The sequence below is a fragment of the Theropithecus gelada genome, chromosome 20 (assembly GCF_003255815.1).
Source record: "Theropithecus gelada isolate Dixy chromosome 20, Tgel_1.0, whole genome shotgun sequence".
Taxonomy (NCBI): Eukaryota; Metazoa; Chordata; class Mammalia; order Primates; family Cercopithecidae; genus Theropithecus; species Theropithecus gelada.
Genome location: NC_037688.1, coordinates 27,319,855 through 27,336,913, shown reverse-complemented (window position 1 = coordinate 27,336,913; position 17,059 = coordinate 27,319,855). Strand labels below are relative to the sequence as shown.

General features: G+C 38.1%; 1 protein-coding gene across 2 annotated transcripts in view; it reads right to left on the bottom strand.

The window, feature by feature from the left end:
- Window positions 1-1,288: 1,288 nt before the first annotated feature.
- LOC112613821 (cytochrome b5 type B) overlaps window positions 1,289-17,059 on the bottom strand; it is a 40,239-nt gene continuing 24,468 nt past the window's right edge. The window contains exons 4-5 of one of the 2 annotated variants that reach the window (XM_025369691.1): window positions 6,985-7,013; window positions 1,289-3,363 (exon numbers count right to left, since the gene is read on the bottom strand). In XM_025369691.1, coding sequence (XP_025225476.1) covers window positions 3,273-3,363; window positions 6,985-7,013 — 120 coding nt within the window. In that variant the 3' untranslated portion in view covers window positions 1,289-3,272. The remainder of the gene's footprint in view (window positions 3,364-6,984; window positions 7,014-17,059) is intronic. The other variant, XM_025369692.1, reaches the window with a different exon arrangement.

Sequence of the window (17,059 nt, the reverse complement as noted above, 5' to 3'; positions counted from 1 at the left end):
AGACATGTCTGAATCCATTTCTCCTGGGGTAGGAGGAGGTAATGAACATCAACGTTCTGCATCTCAATCTCCTAAAATGGAATTTAACCAGATAGATATTGCTTGAGATTTTAAAGCAGGAGATACCATAAGTAATGATACTTAAGGCCTGTAAAGCATTTTTCATTGTCCCACATTGCAGCTAAATGAGTATAAACTCGACAGTGTTCTGATTTCACAACATATGCATTTATGACAACTGCTAAAAGAACTTTACAGGCTCAAAAGATAGGTTCCAAGGGATTTTTGTTTTTGCTTAAGGAGTCTTGAGATCTAAACACAAGATAAACTTTGACCCCACCACTCTGTTATCTTTACAAATGCAGAAGTCATTTGGAAACCAAAACCAATTGCTGAGTAGGGGCTGGGGAATTTTGGTGTCATTTCAAACTAGTCTCTACTGAGGCAGGTTTAAACCCTGACTCTCAGACCAGGGGCAGTGGTACCAACACCCTCTATTTTGGTGGCATGAAACTTCTCTTACCTCCTCCTTCGTGTCCAGCAGCCATGATGTGTACAGTCCAGTTTGCAGCAGCAGCAGCAGTTAGTCCTCCTCAGGAATAAACAACCAAACACCCCAGAGACCAGCTCCAGGTGGCACTGTCAGCCAATGGGGACTGGCTCCACTTGCTCTCCAGAGGACTTTCACCACCTACCCGTGTCAAGACTGTTTCGTGAATTCAAGCCTACTTCCTTAAAAAAAAGTCCTTTTGGATGGATTTGGCTAGTGTGCTATATTACTTTATTGTTTAGAAAAACCTCCGCAAACTCTCACACAAGATTTACCTTTCACCTGGCTGTTTTTGTAGGCAACAGAATAATAGTAAATGGACCCCCAACTGGTTTTCCTAATACAAAGTGACATCACATCAGCAGTAGCTCAGAAGCAGCCCTGGGTACTGCAGGGATTTCATGCGTGGAAGAGACAAAGTCTAATTATCTTTTCCTCTGGCTCTCAGTAAAAAACAAGTCCAGATGTAAACAGGAAAAGAAAACCAATGTGAAGTAGAAAAACATACCTTTTGCACTGGCATTTACCTTAAAAATAACAAAAACACCAATTTTACTTAAGATGGTAATTCTCTAACATTGCTTATAAGCCAGATGTTTTTCATTCAATTTTGGACCTTGCCAACACATTTTTACAACTGATTCAAGTTATCTTCAGGCTTGGCTTTAGATTGAATGTTCCATTTCAAGCTCCTCAATACTCCTCTGTTCTTTACTTTTACCCCAATGTACTTCAATAATCACGTAATTTATTTATTACAGGCAATCATATACCAATCCTTCCTTGCCTTTAAATAGAGAAGCATCAAGTTATACCACTGTTGTTAAATAATAACCAAGGTTTTTATCAATATTGTCTTAAAAGTAGCATCTTATAATGCATACGAACATTTTTCTAAAGATAAAAGTTTTACTAAACCCATATCCCTGACATTTTGTAAAACTCAGCCAGAAATCTCCTAAAATTACTCCCAAATATATCCAAGTGTGCAAGTACAAGGTTAATATTATTTTGATGAATTCTGTATTCATTCAACTGCTAAATCACAGGATACAAGACCTGGGTTGAACTTTTTCTTAAATAGTTTGCATGGGCAGTCCCTGGTTTGCTGGGCAGTTTCCTGTCTCATCAAATCCCTGGCAAGCTGGGAGGGAGGGAGGAGATGCTGAGCAGCCTCTATGGTCCTTCTTGAACCAAGCTGCTCCCTGCCGGATATGACAATGGCTCAGAAGCAGACTAGCAATTCTCAAAGGACAGGGAGAAAAATTACCACAGTTGCTGGCAGAAAACAGCCAGTGTACTATTTATTTCCTCAGGTGCTTCTATGGGGAAAAAAATAAAAGTCTAATATGCCAGAGAAATCATCACTGAACCAATAAGACACAGTAACATAATTCTAGTAACCTACTTCTCAATGAACACACATCAGAGAAAAAAACTGCCAGTATTTTATTCTCATGGAAAAACAGAACAAACCCACAAGTTGGAGTCATGGAGGTAAAATACAGAAGAAATGGAAAACGGGCTCTTGTCATGAACTCTCACTTTCAAATACCATTTTCTATGGAAGTTACTTTACTCGGGGCAAACAGAAGGCCATGCTGGAGTCTTTTACTTTTGGAAAATGGAGAATCAAAAATTTGCTAATCAACAAACAAAATAGGAGGGAAAATGCTTGGTAAAGCTCTACAGACATAATTATACATTTATATTTTACCAATAAAAGATAGCTAGGGTAGAAAAAACAGATGGTTAGAAACTGGTGCCAAACCAAAGTGAAAGCTTTGGTGCTTTTTCTAAACTCCTATCCTGAAGTAGTGTTTTTCAATATTTTTCTAAAGAAAGATAACTCTGAATTCACCAGGGTTCTATCACCCCAATTCATCCCTCCCTTTCCAGCCCCAAGACATAAAAGGGCCATGTAGTTTTTTTGTCCAGCACCACTTGGGAAGGGGCTGGGCTCAGGGGGTGGGAAGAGCTACCTGCTGCCCTAGCTTGAAAGGGAGGAGGAGGTGGCCACACCATTCCTTGTAGCTTTATCATGCACATAAAAGGAACAAAACTCATTTGACAGTTTTAAGTTTAATAGGTGCATACCTTTACTTCAGGAATTAAACCCCTTATGATAAATAACAGAATTAAATCAGATTTTTTTTTTTTTAAACAGATAAGAGTCTCGCTATGTTGCCCAGGCTGGTCTCAAACTCTTGGCCTCAAACGATCTTCCCACCTTGGCCTCCCAAAGTGCTAGGATTACAGGCCTGAGCCACCGCACCCAGCCCTAAATCAGAAATTTTTTTAAAAATTTACTTAAAAGAAATATGAAAAAATAAAAGTTTCAACACTAGACTGCCGCCCTGTTAAGAATGTCTAATGTGCAATCAAAGTATTGGAAAGCAGGCATTTTTACGAAAGAGCAATGTCACTATAACTTATGAACAGGAAGTTTTGAAATATAAGGGTACTCATGGAAACCAGTGAAGAGAGGAAACACCGGCAATCATTTGACACAGAACAGTGAGCAGGTACTTTGGGAGTAAGGCTCTGAGAGATGGAGGACACTGGTCCCAGATCTGAGGTGGATGTCTGGCCAATCGTCTTGGCTCCAAGGGGGAAGAATGCAACTGGCAGGATTCGAGGAGAGGGCACTTCTGCAGCCCCCAAGCAAGTCTCTAGTTTTCACCCCAAAATGGATGCACTTTCCAACTTCAGCAAGGCCTCCTCAGGAGGATTTGCTTTCCGATGTGTAGTAGCGGTACAGGAAACCTAAGAGAACAGCGCCTATGATGGGTAAAATCCAGTATGACCAGCAACTAGGAGGAGGGGGAGAAAGCAATAAAACTGTTAATATTTTAAGACAAATGTTCACTATCTTTCAGCTTTCACATGTTTTTATATGGGCGAGGAGTTTTTATTTACTTTGGGAAATTTAACTGCTTTTATCACAAAGTAGTTGGGGAAAAAATATTTGGATTGGAGTGACAAAATTACAAAGTAATTTTTTAAAAGGTTAAAAACAACCAATAGTATGATATCAAATAAGATGCCTTTCCATGCCTTTATATGTGTTTCTACAAAGTCATATAGTGGTTATTTCTGAGTTAGGGATTATGGATACTCTCACATTGTCTTCTCTGTGCTTTTGCTTTTCACGTATTCTGCAATTAACATTTTTAAACAGGAAAAAACACCATTATGTAAGTGACATTTCATATATGTATAAAAAAAATCCATCCCAATATAAATTTGGAAGTAATCATATCTAATATAACTACCAGAAATATCCTATCTACTTCATATGTATTTTAAAGATTTAATCCTTACAACACCCTATGAAATAGGGCTATTATTCTCATCTCATACAAGAGAAACATAAGCTTTGCACCCCAAATCCCAAAGCTAGTAAGGGAGTTGGACAGTGTGATTCCAAACCCCTCTTCTTAATCCCTAGTTAAGTTTGGACACTAATAAGGATACACATACACAAAAAGTATATACAGTTCTAATAGGGTAAAGCAAATGGCAGCTTCAAAAGTACTGCAAGAGCCTTTCCTTAGGAGCTTCAGAACAGTCATCATTCTCCTTAACATAATAATTCTTTAATAGAACTTATTAGCACACTAGTTTTAAAGTATAATTCTTCCATGATCCAAATGACCCGGCTGCCCCTCTACTTAAAACATATGAGTCTTGGTATTAAAAGGTTTTGAAGTCAATAAAACGAGCTGAAGTTCATGAGAAAAATGATTCTTTGCCTAAACATGCCTAGCACTCTGTATGCTTACGTATGGCAGAAAGCTAAGCTGGACTAGTTTGGAATGTTAGCCAGGCAGCTTTGTTTAAAATACCAAGCAATATGGCATGTATAACAGCAATATGCACTGGGAACTCTGAAGTAATCTCCTGATAAGAGTAATGAATTCAGACTCCTTGAAGAGCAACCACAAAAGCCTAAAGAATCCAAAAGTAGGATCCTTAAGAAAACACTGAAGAAGAAAATTTGACTTTTTTTTTTTTTTTTGAGATGGAGTCTCGCTCTATCGCCCAGGCTGGAGTGCAATGGCGCGATCTCGGCTCACTGCAAGCTCCGCCTCCTGGGTTCACGCCATTCTCCTGCCTCAGCCGTGGATCCGCCCGCCGAGGCCTCCCAAAGTGCTGGGATTACAGGCATGAGCCACCGTGCCTGGCCAGAAAATTTCTTTAGTACAAAAGACTGAGAATGGTTGACACCAATACTCACATAATTTTTCCTAATACTTAACTGCGACTGAGGAGAGAACCAGACGAAACACATTTATACTGCATCACAGGAGATTCAGGTTCAACAATAACTTCCTGTCCTAACACAGACTTTTCTTCTTGGAGATTCATCCAGATTACTACATGTTTGCGATTCATTTATTTTTATTGTTTTGTAGTGTTCCATTGTATGAATATACCACAATTTATTAGGGTTGTTTCTGATGTTTGAATATCTCGAATAATGCTGCTGTGAACATTCTTGTACATATTTCTGGGTGTACTTGTGCACACATTTCTATCAAGTATATCATTAGAAATGGAATTGCTGGGTCAAAAGTTAATTCATCCTGTCAAATTTACTAGATAATGCCAACCTGCTTTCCAAACTGATTATACTCATTTACATTACCCTAGGAGTGTTTTTAAGAGTTGGGGGATAAACTTTCCAACCAACTCTTATTTGCAAAATTTTTAATTTTTATCAATCTGGTTAGGTATGAAATACACCTATGATTTTAATTCACATATCACTAATGATGAATGAGATTAAACCTCATTTCCATATGTTTACATTTGTGTTTCCTTTTCTGTAAAGTGTTTAAATCTTTTTCTCATATTCTTTTTTTTTTTTTTTTGAGATGGAGTCTTGCTCATCACCCAGGCTGGAGTGCAGTGGCGCGATCTCGGCTCACTGCAAGCTCCGCCTCCTCGGTTCAGGCCATTCTCCCATCTCAGCCTCCCAAGTAGCTGGGACTACAGGCGCCCACCACCACGCCCGGCTAATTTTTTGTATTTTTAGCAGAGACGGGGTTTCACCGTGTTACCAGGATGGTCTCGATCTTCTGACCTCGTGATCCACCCGCCTTGGCCTCCCAAAGTACTGGGATTACAGGCATGAGCCACTGTGCCCAGCCCTTTTTCTCATATTCTACTGAGGTTTCAAAAAACTGATTTGTAGGGATTCTTTATATCTTCTGCCTGATAATTCTTAATCAGTTTTTATGTTTAGCATAAGTCTAAGTTTTATAGCATAAGCATAAGGTTTTTTTTTTTTTTTTTTTTGAGATGGAGTTTCGTTCTTGTTGCCCAGGCTGGAGTGCAATGGCACGATCTTGGCTCACTGCAACCTCCGCCTCCCAGGTTCAAGCAATTCTCCTGCCTCGGCCTCCCAAATAGTTGGGACTATAGGCACGCACCACCATGCCCAGCTAATTTTGTATTTTTAGTAGAGATGGGGTTTCAACATGTTGTCCAGGCTGGTCTCGAACTCCTGACCTCATGATCCACCCGCCTCAGCCTCCCAAAGTGCTGGGATTACAGGCGTGAGCCACTGCACCCCGCCCTGCATAAGCATAAGTTTTATGTTTAAAATCTGCAATTTTGTGGCTTGTATTTTCAAAATTTTATGCAGCATTTTGTTGACCCTAAGCCCTCAATATTAAGGAAACTAAATTTACTAATAGTTTGTACTTTTTTATACTGTGTCCATTACCTCAAATAATAGATCTGATATTTTATGGGAAAAAAAAGACATATTTTCTTTCTCTGAAATACCCTGAGATGTCCAAAAGATAGAATGGCTAGCTCTATATAATCTCCACAAATATATTGTACAGGCCAAGGATTCCACAGTCATTTTAGATAGAGGCACTTAAGGGAAGGCAATTTATAACTTTCAGAGCTAATACTAATGAATTACTAATATTAATGCCAAGGAATATATTGTAAGTAAACCTGAGAAAATCCAAATTCCTAAATATGACTGTAGTGTTTTTTTCTTCTGTAAAATGTAATAATAGCACCTATCTTACAGAATGGTTGTGAGAAGTAAATGAGATTAAGTTTTAAGTAGAATAGTGTAGCTGGTTTGAACTGCAGAGACTGAAGGCTGACCCACTAGTAGCTACCTGTCCATGCATACTGGCCTCTTACTGAGTGTGATTCCAATTTGTGTCACAATAAGATTAAAAAATTACTCAAGGCATGAACCTTTTAGATTATTCAAAACGGCTAAAAGTATAAAAGTTAATTTTGCTAATGTCAAGGAACAACTGAATTTGCAGTGATTTGGGCCAAAAAAGAATTAGTTGTCAAGCTAAACTCGTAAATTATGTTACATACATATACTTACGGAAGAGTCTCTTGCTAGACATTACTTTGAACATAAGGAAATCTGTTAAGGGGATACTAACCTTTTGCATGTATCATGTTTTGAAGGGTCCTGAAAATGACACATATTCAAAAATAACAAACAAAAAGAAACAAGATTAACATAGCACATATACATTTTCTTGAATAGCTACATAAACCCTGTAACTGATACCAGAACTTCACTTTTCATGCATTTTGGTGTTTACAAATATATAAGCAATGGATGGACTGGGAATTTTATTTCTGATAACATACTGGCACTTTGCTAGGTTCCTTCCTACTGAAGAATCACTAATGAAAGCATAGAAATGACCTAAACTTTTTTAGATGTTAAAAAATGTTAATAATACAAACTACATTGAAATGGACTACTTTGTGGTCATGATGATGTGCCTGGTTCAGCTGGGCTTGCCACTGGCAGTAGCTAACATCATACTTTCTAAAAACCTTTTTTAAAGCCCAAAAAGCTCTTCTAACACGTAGATCAACTGTGAAATCCTCTAGATCATATAGATGATTGCTTTGTAGATCACAAAAATATACTGGTTCACTCTTTGAAATCATAATAATTATGAAGGGAGACCTTAGAATTGATTTCACAATGAAAAGAGAAAAAACGGAGTCAAAGGAAAGAAAATGACAAAATAACCTTAAAATATAAATCTTAGCAATAAAAGGTACTGAAGTATTGATATCTGCTATAACCTTCAGAGCATTATACTAAGTGAAAGAAAGCAGACACAAAAGACTACATATTATATAAATCTGCTTTATAAAGTGTTCAGAATAGGACAATCAATAGAGGTAGAAGTAGATCAGTGGTTGCCTCGGGCTGGCATGAGGAGGATGAGTTGTGGGGAAGTGGAAAACGACTGCTAATGAGTATGGGGTTCCTTCTTGGAGTGAGGAAATTGTTCTCAAATAGACTGCACAGCTTTGTAAATACACTAAAAACCATTGACTTGTACAGTTTAAATAGGTGAACTGTATGGTATGTGAATTGTATCACAATAAGGTTGTTATTAAAATTTTTTACTCAATTTAAGTAAGTATCAAATGAGGTGCTGATTCCATTAATCAGCTGTATAGTACAAAAGGCCTGCTAACTTACTGCCAGAGGACAATAACACTTTTAGCATAGGTTACTGCTGCCCAAAATACCATCTTTGCAAAATGTAGAAGTACTTCACGGTATGAACATGGAATATTAGCTCTGCTTAACCACCGTTTTCAATAATCTCCAAGAATTTCCAATCACATTGGCCCCGATATACTTTAGAGTAGTCCATGAAATGAGTTTTAATTTCACATATCCAAAACACTGCCATGCAAATGAATACATGCCCCAAACCTGAAAGAAATTAGCCTGTAGACAAGAAAAATGTCAAATGAAAGGTTTTAAAGAAACCATACTAACATACTACTATACTTCTTTAAGATTTTTATGATTATTGTTATCTGGGACATTTCAGCTAGTCTAGTAAGGATCTAATTAATTAAAATGAGTTACAGGTCAGTCTTTGAAAAATACAACAAATGTTACTATCTACAGATTCAGAAGGTGGGAGTGGTAGCGATGGTAGTGTGTGCATCAAGTTAATTTATAATGTTGCCTTTTAAAATAAATATTCCACCACAGCAGCTGAGAAATAATTGAATTCCATCAAGAAAATGTTCATGGTCTTTTATGCTTTAGCTACATAAATACCAATGATTTACAGACAAAAAATGTAGTTACTATTTTTAAAAGGGATAATTTGAAAGGCTTATATGAGAGCATCACAGCATAATACATGTATTATGATGCTTAATCTATAATTAGAGTAAAAATCATATACTTCATATAAACAGATTATCTAGATTTCAAAGCTTTTAGCCTCTTTTACGATCAAAAGCCCTGGATGTCTGCTAAGTAAGGTGAGCCTTAGAAAAAGGTAATAAGCAACTGAAGAAAGAGAACAGAGACAGCCAAAACTGTACTATGCTGAAACGTAAAAATTTCTAAACAATAAATAATTTAAAACATATGGTGTTCTTTGAACTAAGTACTGCAAAATGTGCCTGTTTTAAGATCAATCCATCCCTGGGGCCGAAAAAAAAAAAAGACCAAGTTGTCTAACTCATTAAAGGAAAGAGAAGAGAAAGAGGCATACACTCCCTCTAGGATACTGACAGCCAAGTAGATGCAAACCATAGTGACCCCACTTTTAATCAAATACATAATAATCAAAGAGATGTTGAAGGCACAGCTCTTAGCAGCCAAGACGCTCAGTCAAATTTGGAAATAAGCCAAATCGGTTATTTTTAAACTGAAATGAAAAAAGTTCTATTAACACATAACCTCCCTTCCCTAGGCACAGCTCCCCCCAATCTTCATTTCCACAGTTAAGCACTGTGCTAAATCTAATGGATGCTTAAGGGAAATTCGTACAGTTTATAGTTGACTTTAATCTATCCCTTCAGGTATTGAGGCATATCTACCCGGTTATGTCCATGCCCAGATTTTAATGCTCTCAATCTTTGGCATGGAAAGTAATAATTGCAATACTATGACTTTAGTTACAAGAGCGAATCAAATCCACAGTTCTTCCAGCATAACTCCTACCAAGCAATTAATATGCATGCTTCTTTTTCTTCAAAAAGCTTAGAATACACTGGCAAACAACAAAATTGCTGTGACTTTTGGTATTATAGGTTCTAAAAAAAAAATTGCTGTTAAGTCTACTCTGACTTTAGCTCAAAACTCATGGAAATTAACTATTTAAATAAAACTGGTTCCTCAAGTTCAAGGTTCATTAAGGCTTTTCTTCCCCACTAAAATAAATAAGTAAGGGCTAGGCACTTGGTTCACACCTGTAATCCCAACACTTCGGGAAGGCTGAGGCAGGAGGATCGCCTGAGCCCAGGAGTTCAAGGTTGTAGTGAGCTAGGATTGTGCCACTGTACTCCAGCCTGGGGGACAGAGCAAAATCCTGTCTCAAAAATAAATAAATAAATAAATAAATAAGTATATTTATATACATATAAACACTAAAGACAGACTTTTTAGGGAAAAAGGAAATATTTTGTAATACCTCAATAGAATTTTTATAAAGCTGCTCATAACTAAAATTATATCTAATATCTTCAAGCCCAATGTTATAAATCAGTTTCCTAATTTGTAAAATGAAAGGCTCAGATCAAATAAATGTGAATTCTAAAGTCATATTCAATTATCTCAACACAATTTTCTAAGCCAAGGACATTGTGGCAAAACCTAGAGGAGCAGGCTTCTAAAGGGTAGAGAGAAGAAAACACCATTCTCTCACGTCTAGGAAGACTGAAGAAGCACTACCACAGGTAGATTTTTCTCTCTTCCACCAGCTACATAAAGGAGTGATTTCCCAGATGTTCATCTGAGAGTATCACGTCAGTGCACCATAAGCATTGACCCAATTTGCTAAGATTAAGAGAATGACAAAGAGGCCGGGCGTGGTGGCTCACACCTGTGATCCCAGCACTTTGGGAGGCCAACGTGGGCAGATCATGAGGAGAGGAGATTGAGATCGTCCTGGCCAACATGGTGAAACCCCGTCTTTACCAAAAATACAAAAATTAGCTGGGTGTGGCAGCGCATGCCTGTAATCCCAGCTACTCAGGAGGCTGAGGCAGGAGAATTGCTTGAACCCAGGAGGCAGAGGTTGCAGCAAGCCGAGATAGGGCCACTGCACTCCAGCCTGGTGACAGAGTGAGATTCCACTCAAAAAAAAAAAAAAAGAGAGAGAGAGAATGACAAAGAAATGTCACAACTGGCAACTACATGGAAAGGATGTGGGGGTCAATGGGGGTGGATTTCACGATGAACTTTGTTTATGAGAAAACATGACAGAAGAGCACACACTTAAGGAATGGAGTATACTTTGTCATCAGGACAGAAATGTAGGAAAGAATGAACCAGAATCATGATTATGATGCATTAAGACAGACAGGGCAGCCGGGCACAGTGGCTCATGCCTGTAATCCCAGCACTTTGGGAGGTCAAGACAGGCGGATCACGAGGTCAGGAGATCGAGACCATCCTGGCTAACATGGTGAAACCCTATCTCTACTAAAAATACAAAAAAATTAGCTGGGCATGGTGGCGGGGAGGCCGAGGCAGGAGAATAGCTTGAACCCGAGAGGCAGAGGTTGCAGTGAGCCGAGATCACGCCACTGCACTCCAGCCTGGGCAACAGAGCGACACTCCGTCTCAAAAACAAAAAACAAAAAACAAAACAAAACAAAACAAAAAAAACAGGGCATTATACCTTCAACCTATACAGCTTACATTTAGGCTTTCAAAAGCTTAAAAGGAAAATATGAGCTATATATAAAGACCTTATGTTTTAATTCCTACATTGCTATTCCAAGAGGATTCTAAGTAGTTAAAATTGGAAAAAGCAGATTTTAAGCCACAGGACACCTTTGGCAAATTTAATGGGTATTTAGGTGGCCTGGTAGAGATTGTGTAGCTTTGAATTTGAAACACTTTGGTATCTCTGTAGCCAGTAACTTATGAAAAACAAGTTGGGAACTTCTGGCTTCAAATTCTAAACTGGAAAGGATTTTCCCCCCATAATACCATGGACCTTACAGTATGAGCTACCACTATATGAATTTTAACATTAGGTTCATTTTACCACCTAAAATGTTTGAGTATTGAAGGCATATGATTTCAGCATTTTATAGTCCCAACTATGACACAGTCATGTGGTATGGATCTTGAGGACAGCCTTCTCATCAAGCTCCAATATACTAAAATATACAAGTCAATAAGAACCATTTCTTTCTGGATATGAATATAATTTAACAATTACTGCCTTGCAAAGCATGTAATCCTAGAGTCGAACGGTTATATTAAAAAATTTCCCTGTAGATATGGCAAAATTCAAAGATAGAAAAACAGCTCCTAAAACAAATTGCTATAAACTCTCTTAAGAACTCATTGTGATAAAATATGTAACACCTCGCTCAAGAAAAAAAAACTAACACATTCACAGGATGATCTCTATTGGGACTTAAGAAGTGAAAAATTTAACATTGGAGGACTGATTTGAAAAGAATGTTTCCTTGCCCTTCTGATCCCTTGTTTTGCAAAACTATACATCATTTCTAAGTAGAGCTTTACCAATAGAAGACATTAGTCCTTGAGAACTCTCAGCAAAGGGTATTTTGTCTTTTAAGAGTAATTTTGTCATCACATTCTACGATTTCTTTCAAAAGATTATGTTACAAAGTGTAAGTGTTATACAAAAACAGGAAATAAGCCAAGCGCAGTAGCTGGTGGCTCACGCCTGTAATCCCAGCACTTTGGGAGGCCAAGGCAGGCGGATCACCTGAGGTCAGGAGTTCGAGACCAGCCTGGCCAACATGGCGAAACCCCGTCTCTACTAAAAATACAAAAATTAGCCAGGCGTGGTGGTGGGTGCCTGTAATCCCAGGTACTCAGAAGGCTGAGGCAGGAGGAGAATTGCTTGAACCCAGGAGGCAGAGGTTGCAGAGCCGAGATCGCGCCACTGCATTTCAACTTGGGTGAGAGAGCAACACTCCGTTTCCCCCACCAAAAACAAAACAAAACAAAACAAAACAAAACAACCCAACACAACGCACAGGAAATCAGGAAGTAACCAGACAAAATTCTTTGGTAAATAGCAATCACTGCTTGTCTAAAGGACATCAGGATCCCATTCCAAACTTTAATAAATTAGGTAGTAGGTATGGAAGGGATATTAAATAATTCTTAAAAATAAAAATTTTAATTTAATATAATCAACTATATTTCATAATTATAAACAATATATTCTTTTTAGTTTCTCTCCCATAAAAGAGGTAAACTGTATGTTACATAATACATTATATAACAGAAAACTGTATGTATAATAAAATTCAGTAGCATCTGGGAGAAAAAAATATAACTTTAAATGCAATTAATAGACTGCTTCTAACATGTAAAATTTACCAGATTCCAAAAGTTAAGCTTCTTAAGTTAAAAATGAAGTTTAAAAAACACGTTAAGCCTCTATGGAGACAATTTTATTTGTTTTAAAAAACAGATCAAATCCTTTGAAAGCAAATGTCATCACATCAACACTTTCATCTATGGAATACTAAATATCTACTTAAAAAATGAGAAAGATCTTTTTTTTTTTTGAGACAGAGTCTCGCTCTCTCGCCAGGCTGGAATGCAGTGGCGCGATCTCTGCTCACTGCAAGCTCCACCTCCTGGGTTCACACCATTCTCCTGCCTCAGCCTCCCGAGTAGCTGGGACTACAGGTGATTGCCACCGCGCCCAGCTAATTTTTTGTATTCTTGGTAGAGACGGGGTTTCACCATGTTAGCCAGGATGGTCTTGATCTCCTGACCTCATGATCCGCCCGCCTCAGCCTCCCAAAGTGCTGGGATTGAAGGCGTGAGCCACCGCGCCTGGTCAACATTTTTTATAGTATACTTTCGAACTATTAATATTTTTTTTTTACCATGTACATTTTAAACTACTCATTCAAAAAAAATGTAATGGGGAACTGGTCAAGTTACTAGACCTATTTGAATACAAGATTTGACTAGTAAAGCATTTGAACTATTATCTAGATAATATCTATTGAATAAATGAATGAAATGGTGCCCACTTTTTTAGTCAGGTTAGGATTTGTATGCACTTTATCTCTTGAACTGATGGCAGATTAAGTGATAAAACAGCTAACCAAGAAGTAAATACATCATCAAAAGAGGGAATTCACAGACCACGAATATTTATAGGTTACCTGCTAAAGAGCAGGCAAGCAGGCAGGCAAACTGGCACAGAGAGCACTAAGTCTGTTTCTAAGGTGAGTTTCCATAACCAAAAACAGACCAGAAAAATATTAAGTCAAATATAAGTAGAAGATTGACGGCTCTCAGCATGAGGGTTAATCCAGCAAGGAAGAGATTCACAAAGACAAATGGTTTTTAATTCTAGTTAGTTATTTTTGATTGAAGCAGGTAAAACAAAAATCTGTTGATAGATCTTTAAGTTTTTAAGTCTTTAGGTTTTCAGTATAATAATTCTGGGCCTTCAACTCAGGTACTATCCATCTAACAATAAAACAATGGTGACCATTAATTATTTACCTGTGTTATAAAAGTAATATGAAAGGTGTTTTCTAAAAGAATTAGGGAATGGTTACTGATTTATACACTGGAATAGCAACATTTTGAGTGTTTCTTGGGGGGCAGTAGGGAAGGTGCGGTTCAGACAGGAAGTAGATATGGGGTTGTGGAGGTGGGAGAGGAGACAGGTAGAAATAGAGGAAAGGAGAAGAAGGAAAATGGAAATGAAAACTCCCCCCCATAGGCTGAAGATACCTTTAATTCAACTTTTAAAAATCACTTCTTCATAAAGATTCAGAAACCCTGAACCAAGAGAAAGGAAGGTAACCAATGAAATGAACTCCACTTCCATTTCTTAATGATGAATGGTTAAACCAGAGATAAAATATGAAGAAAAGAGACAGCTACATCCTAGACACCAAGTGCCTATTTAAACCTCTGTAAGAAATAAATGTGAGAGATCAAGAATTTATTCCTGGAACTGAAGTCAGGTTGGAATATTCGCTCTATAAAAACCTAAGTAGGTGGTCTTGAAAATGTTCCAAAAGGCCTTTCTTGCCTGATCTGCCTAAAGTAGAGCAGAGTGACTAGAGACACAATAGCCAGACTCTTTACTTGATGAAGACATGGCCCTTGAGTACAGTGACATGAGGAAAACTGGATTGAAAACACTGCCTTTAGTCATTTTTTAACCCAGATAGCGGCTAAACTACATTTGGAGACTTCTAAATTATTACAGAACTCGGTGAGCTTAAATGCTTTTTCTATATTTCTTACAAAAAAATCTAAGGTTCAATAGTTGTTTTGGTTTTTTTGTTTTGTTTTGTTTTGTTTGAGATGGGGTCACGCTGTGTGACCCAGATGGAAGTGCAATTGTGTTACCATGGCATACTGCAGCCTCAAATTCCTGGGCTCAAGCTATCCTCCAGCCTCAGCCTCCCCAGTAGCTGGGACTGGAGGCACACATTACCATGTGCAGCTAATTTTATGATTTTTTAAAAATAGAGACAGGGTCTCACCATGTTGCCCAGGCTGGTCTCCAACTGCTGGGCTCAAGCGATCCTCCCATCTCAGCCTCCCAAAGTGTAGGGATTACAGGCGTGAGCCACTGCACCTAGATGGCTCAATAGTTTTAATTCAGCTGAGAAATTTCTAATTCTTTGGCCTATAGAAGGCAGACAATGCTTATCACTGAAGAGAATTAAATTTTCCTAAGTTTTCAAATGAAAAGATGGGCATATCATTCAGCAAAAAGTTTGGGCTTAGCTACCTACTTATCACCTAGATTACTTAAACTGCAAATTCCTAAACCCCATCTCCAGAGATTCCAAATCAGTAGGAGTGGAAGCCCAAGAAATAAACATTTCCTATATATTTTCATGTACATGCCAAGGGATTCCAATTGAGGTGATACAAGAACAGAATTTGGGGAACATTGTTCTACATTCCTAAGAATGGTCCTAACTATACTACCAAGAAAGAAAAACAGCAACAAGAAGCAATTTGTAGACTTCTGGACATTGTAATTGCAAACATATTTTTTCTATTGTTTTAATATAAAAGATGCTCTCATAGTTGCCGTGCAGAAATGTGTTATGGCTCCTATATCCCTTGAATCAGATGTTGACCTCTGAGAGTGGTATTTTCTGGACATGTTCGATATACATATCAAGGCCATGCGTAGTTCAAATTTTACCATAATAACACAAGTTATTAAGAGTAAGCAACAACAAAAAATGATGGCTGCTTACCTCCAGGGAAGGGGAACTAAGACACTGAGAGCTGGAGATAGGAGGAAACTTTTTACAGAATACTGTTTTGAACTATTTAATTTTTTTTTTTAAAGGATTCAAGAATGGGTAATACATGTGTTAGGAGGAGAGGACAAACAACCAAAAGTTGTTACAAAGTGTTTTAAGAACCATTTCATTCCCCCTTCAGAAACAACTCAATAGTTCAGAGTAGCAGTCTAGCAAGATGGAAGAGTTAATTTACACAAACACTCTGGATTGCAGGGCAACAGATGGCAGACACTGTTAAGCAAGCAATCTCTTGAGTTAATAGAATTCTTGTGTCTAGGCCAACTTTAATTGCTGTGTCAAACCTATTCAGTAATTCCAGCTCAATGAGGAATGGGAAGCAAGCAGCAAGGAGGAGAAAAAGGGGAGGGAGGCAGCATCACTTTCCTATGTTCTAGGTGGCACCTAAACTGCTGTCCCTTTAAATTAGAGTGCTGTGTAACAGCTATCTGAAAGACAGAAATTAAGGAAAAGTGTTAGGGAAGAAGGGAAATGAACCACCTAGCATGTGGGAGGCAGAAAATGGTTACATATTTTCTTCCTGGTATGCAGTGCAGTACACATTAAAGTTTTCAAACACTCAAATACTTAGTCTTTTGTTTTCGCTGTATTACTAAGTAACCGGGAAGGGTGTGAGCCTATTTGAGCCTACAGGATAAAAGAATTAAATTTGGAAAATAAGTACAGAAAGGCCTCTGTGCTACAGATAAAGAAGATAAACTATAAGAAACAAAACAACTTTGAAATTATTTTTTTCCAACACAGAAACAATTATTATCATTTGTTCTACATAATGTAAAAGTAAGGTATTTTTCTATAACTGAACCCATAAACTAATGTCTTTCAAAACCACACAAGGCATAGCTTTGGAGTTTCAGGGTTTTTTTGGTTTTTTGTTTTTTGAGACGGAGTCTCGCTCTGTCGCCCAGGCTGGAGTGCAGTGGCGCAATCTTGGCTCACTGCAAGCTCCACCTACCGGGTTCATGCCATTCTCCTGCCTCAGCCTCCTGAGTAGCTGGGACTATAGGCACCTGCCACAGCGCCCAGCTCATTTTTTGTATTTTTAGTAGAGACGGGGTTTCACCGTGGTCTCAATCTCCTGACCTTGTGATCTGCCCACCTCGGCCCCCCAAAGTGCTGGGATTACAGATGTGAGCCACCATGCCCGGCCGAGTTTCAGTTTTTTTTTTTTTTAAAAAGCATATAGAAGCA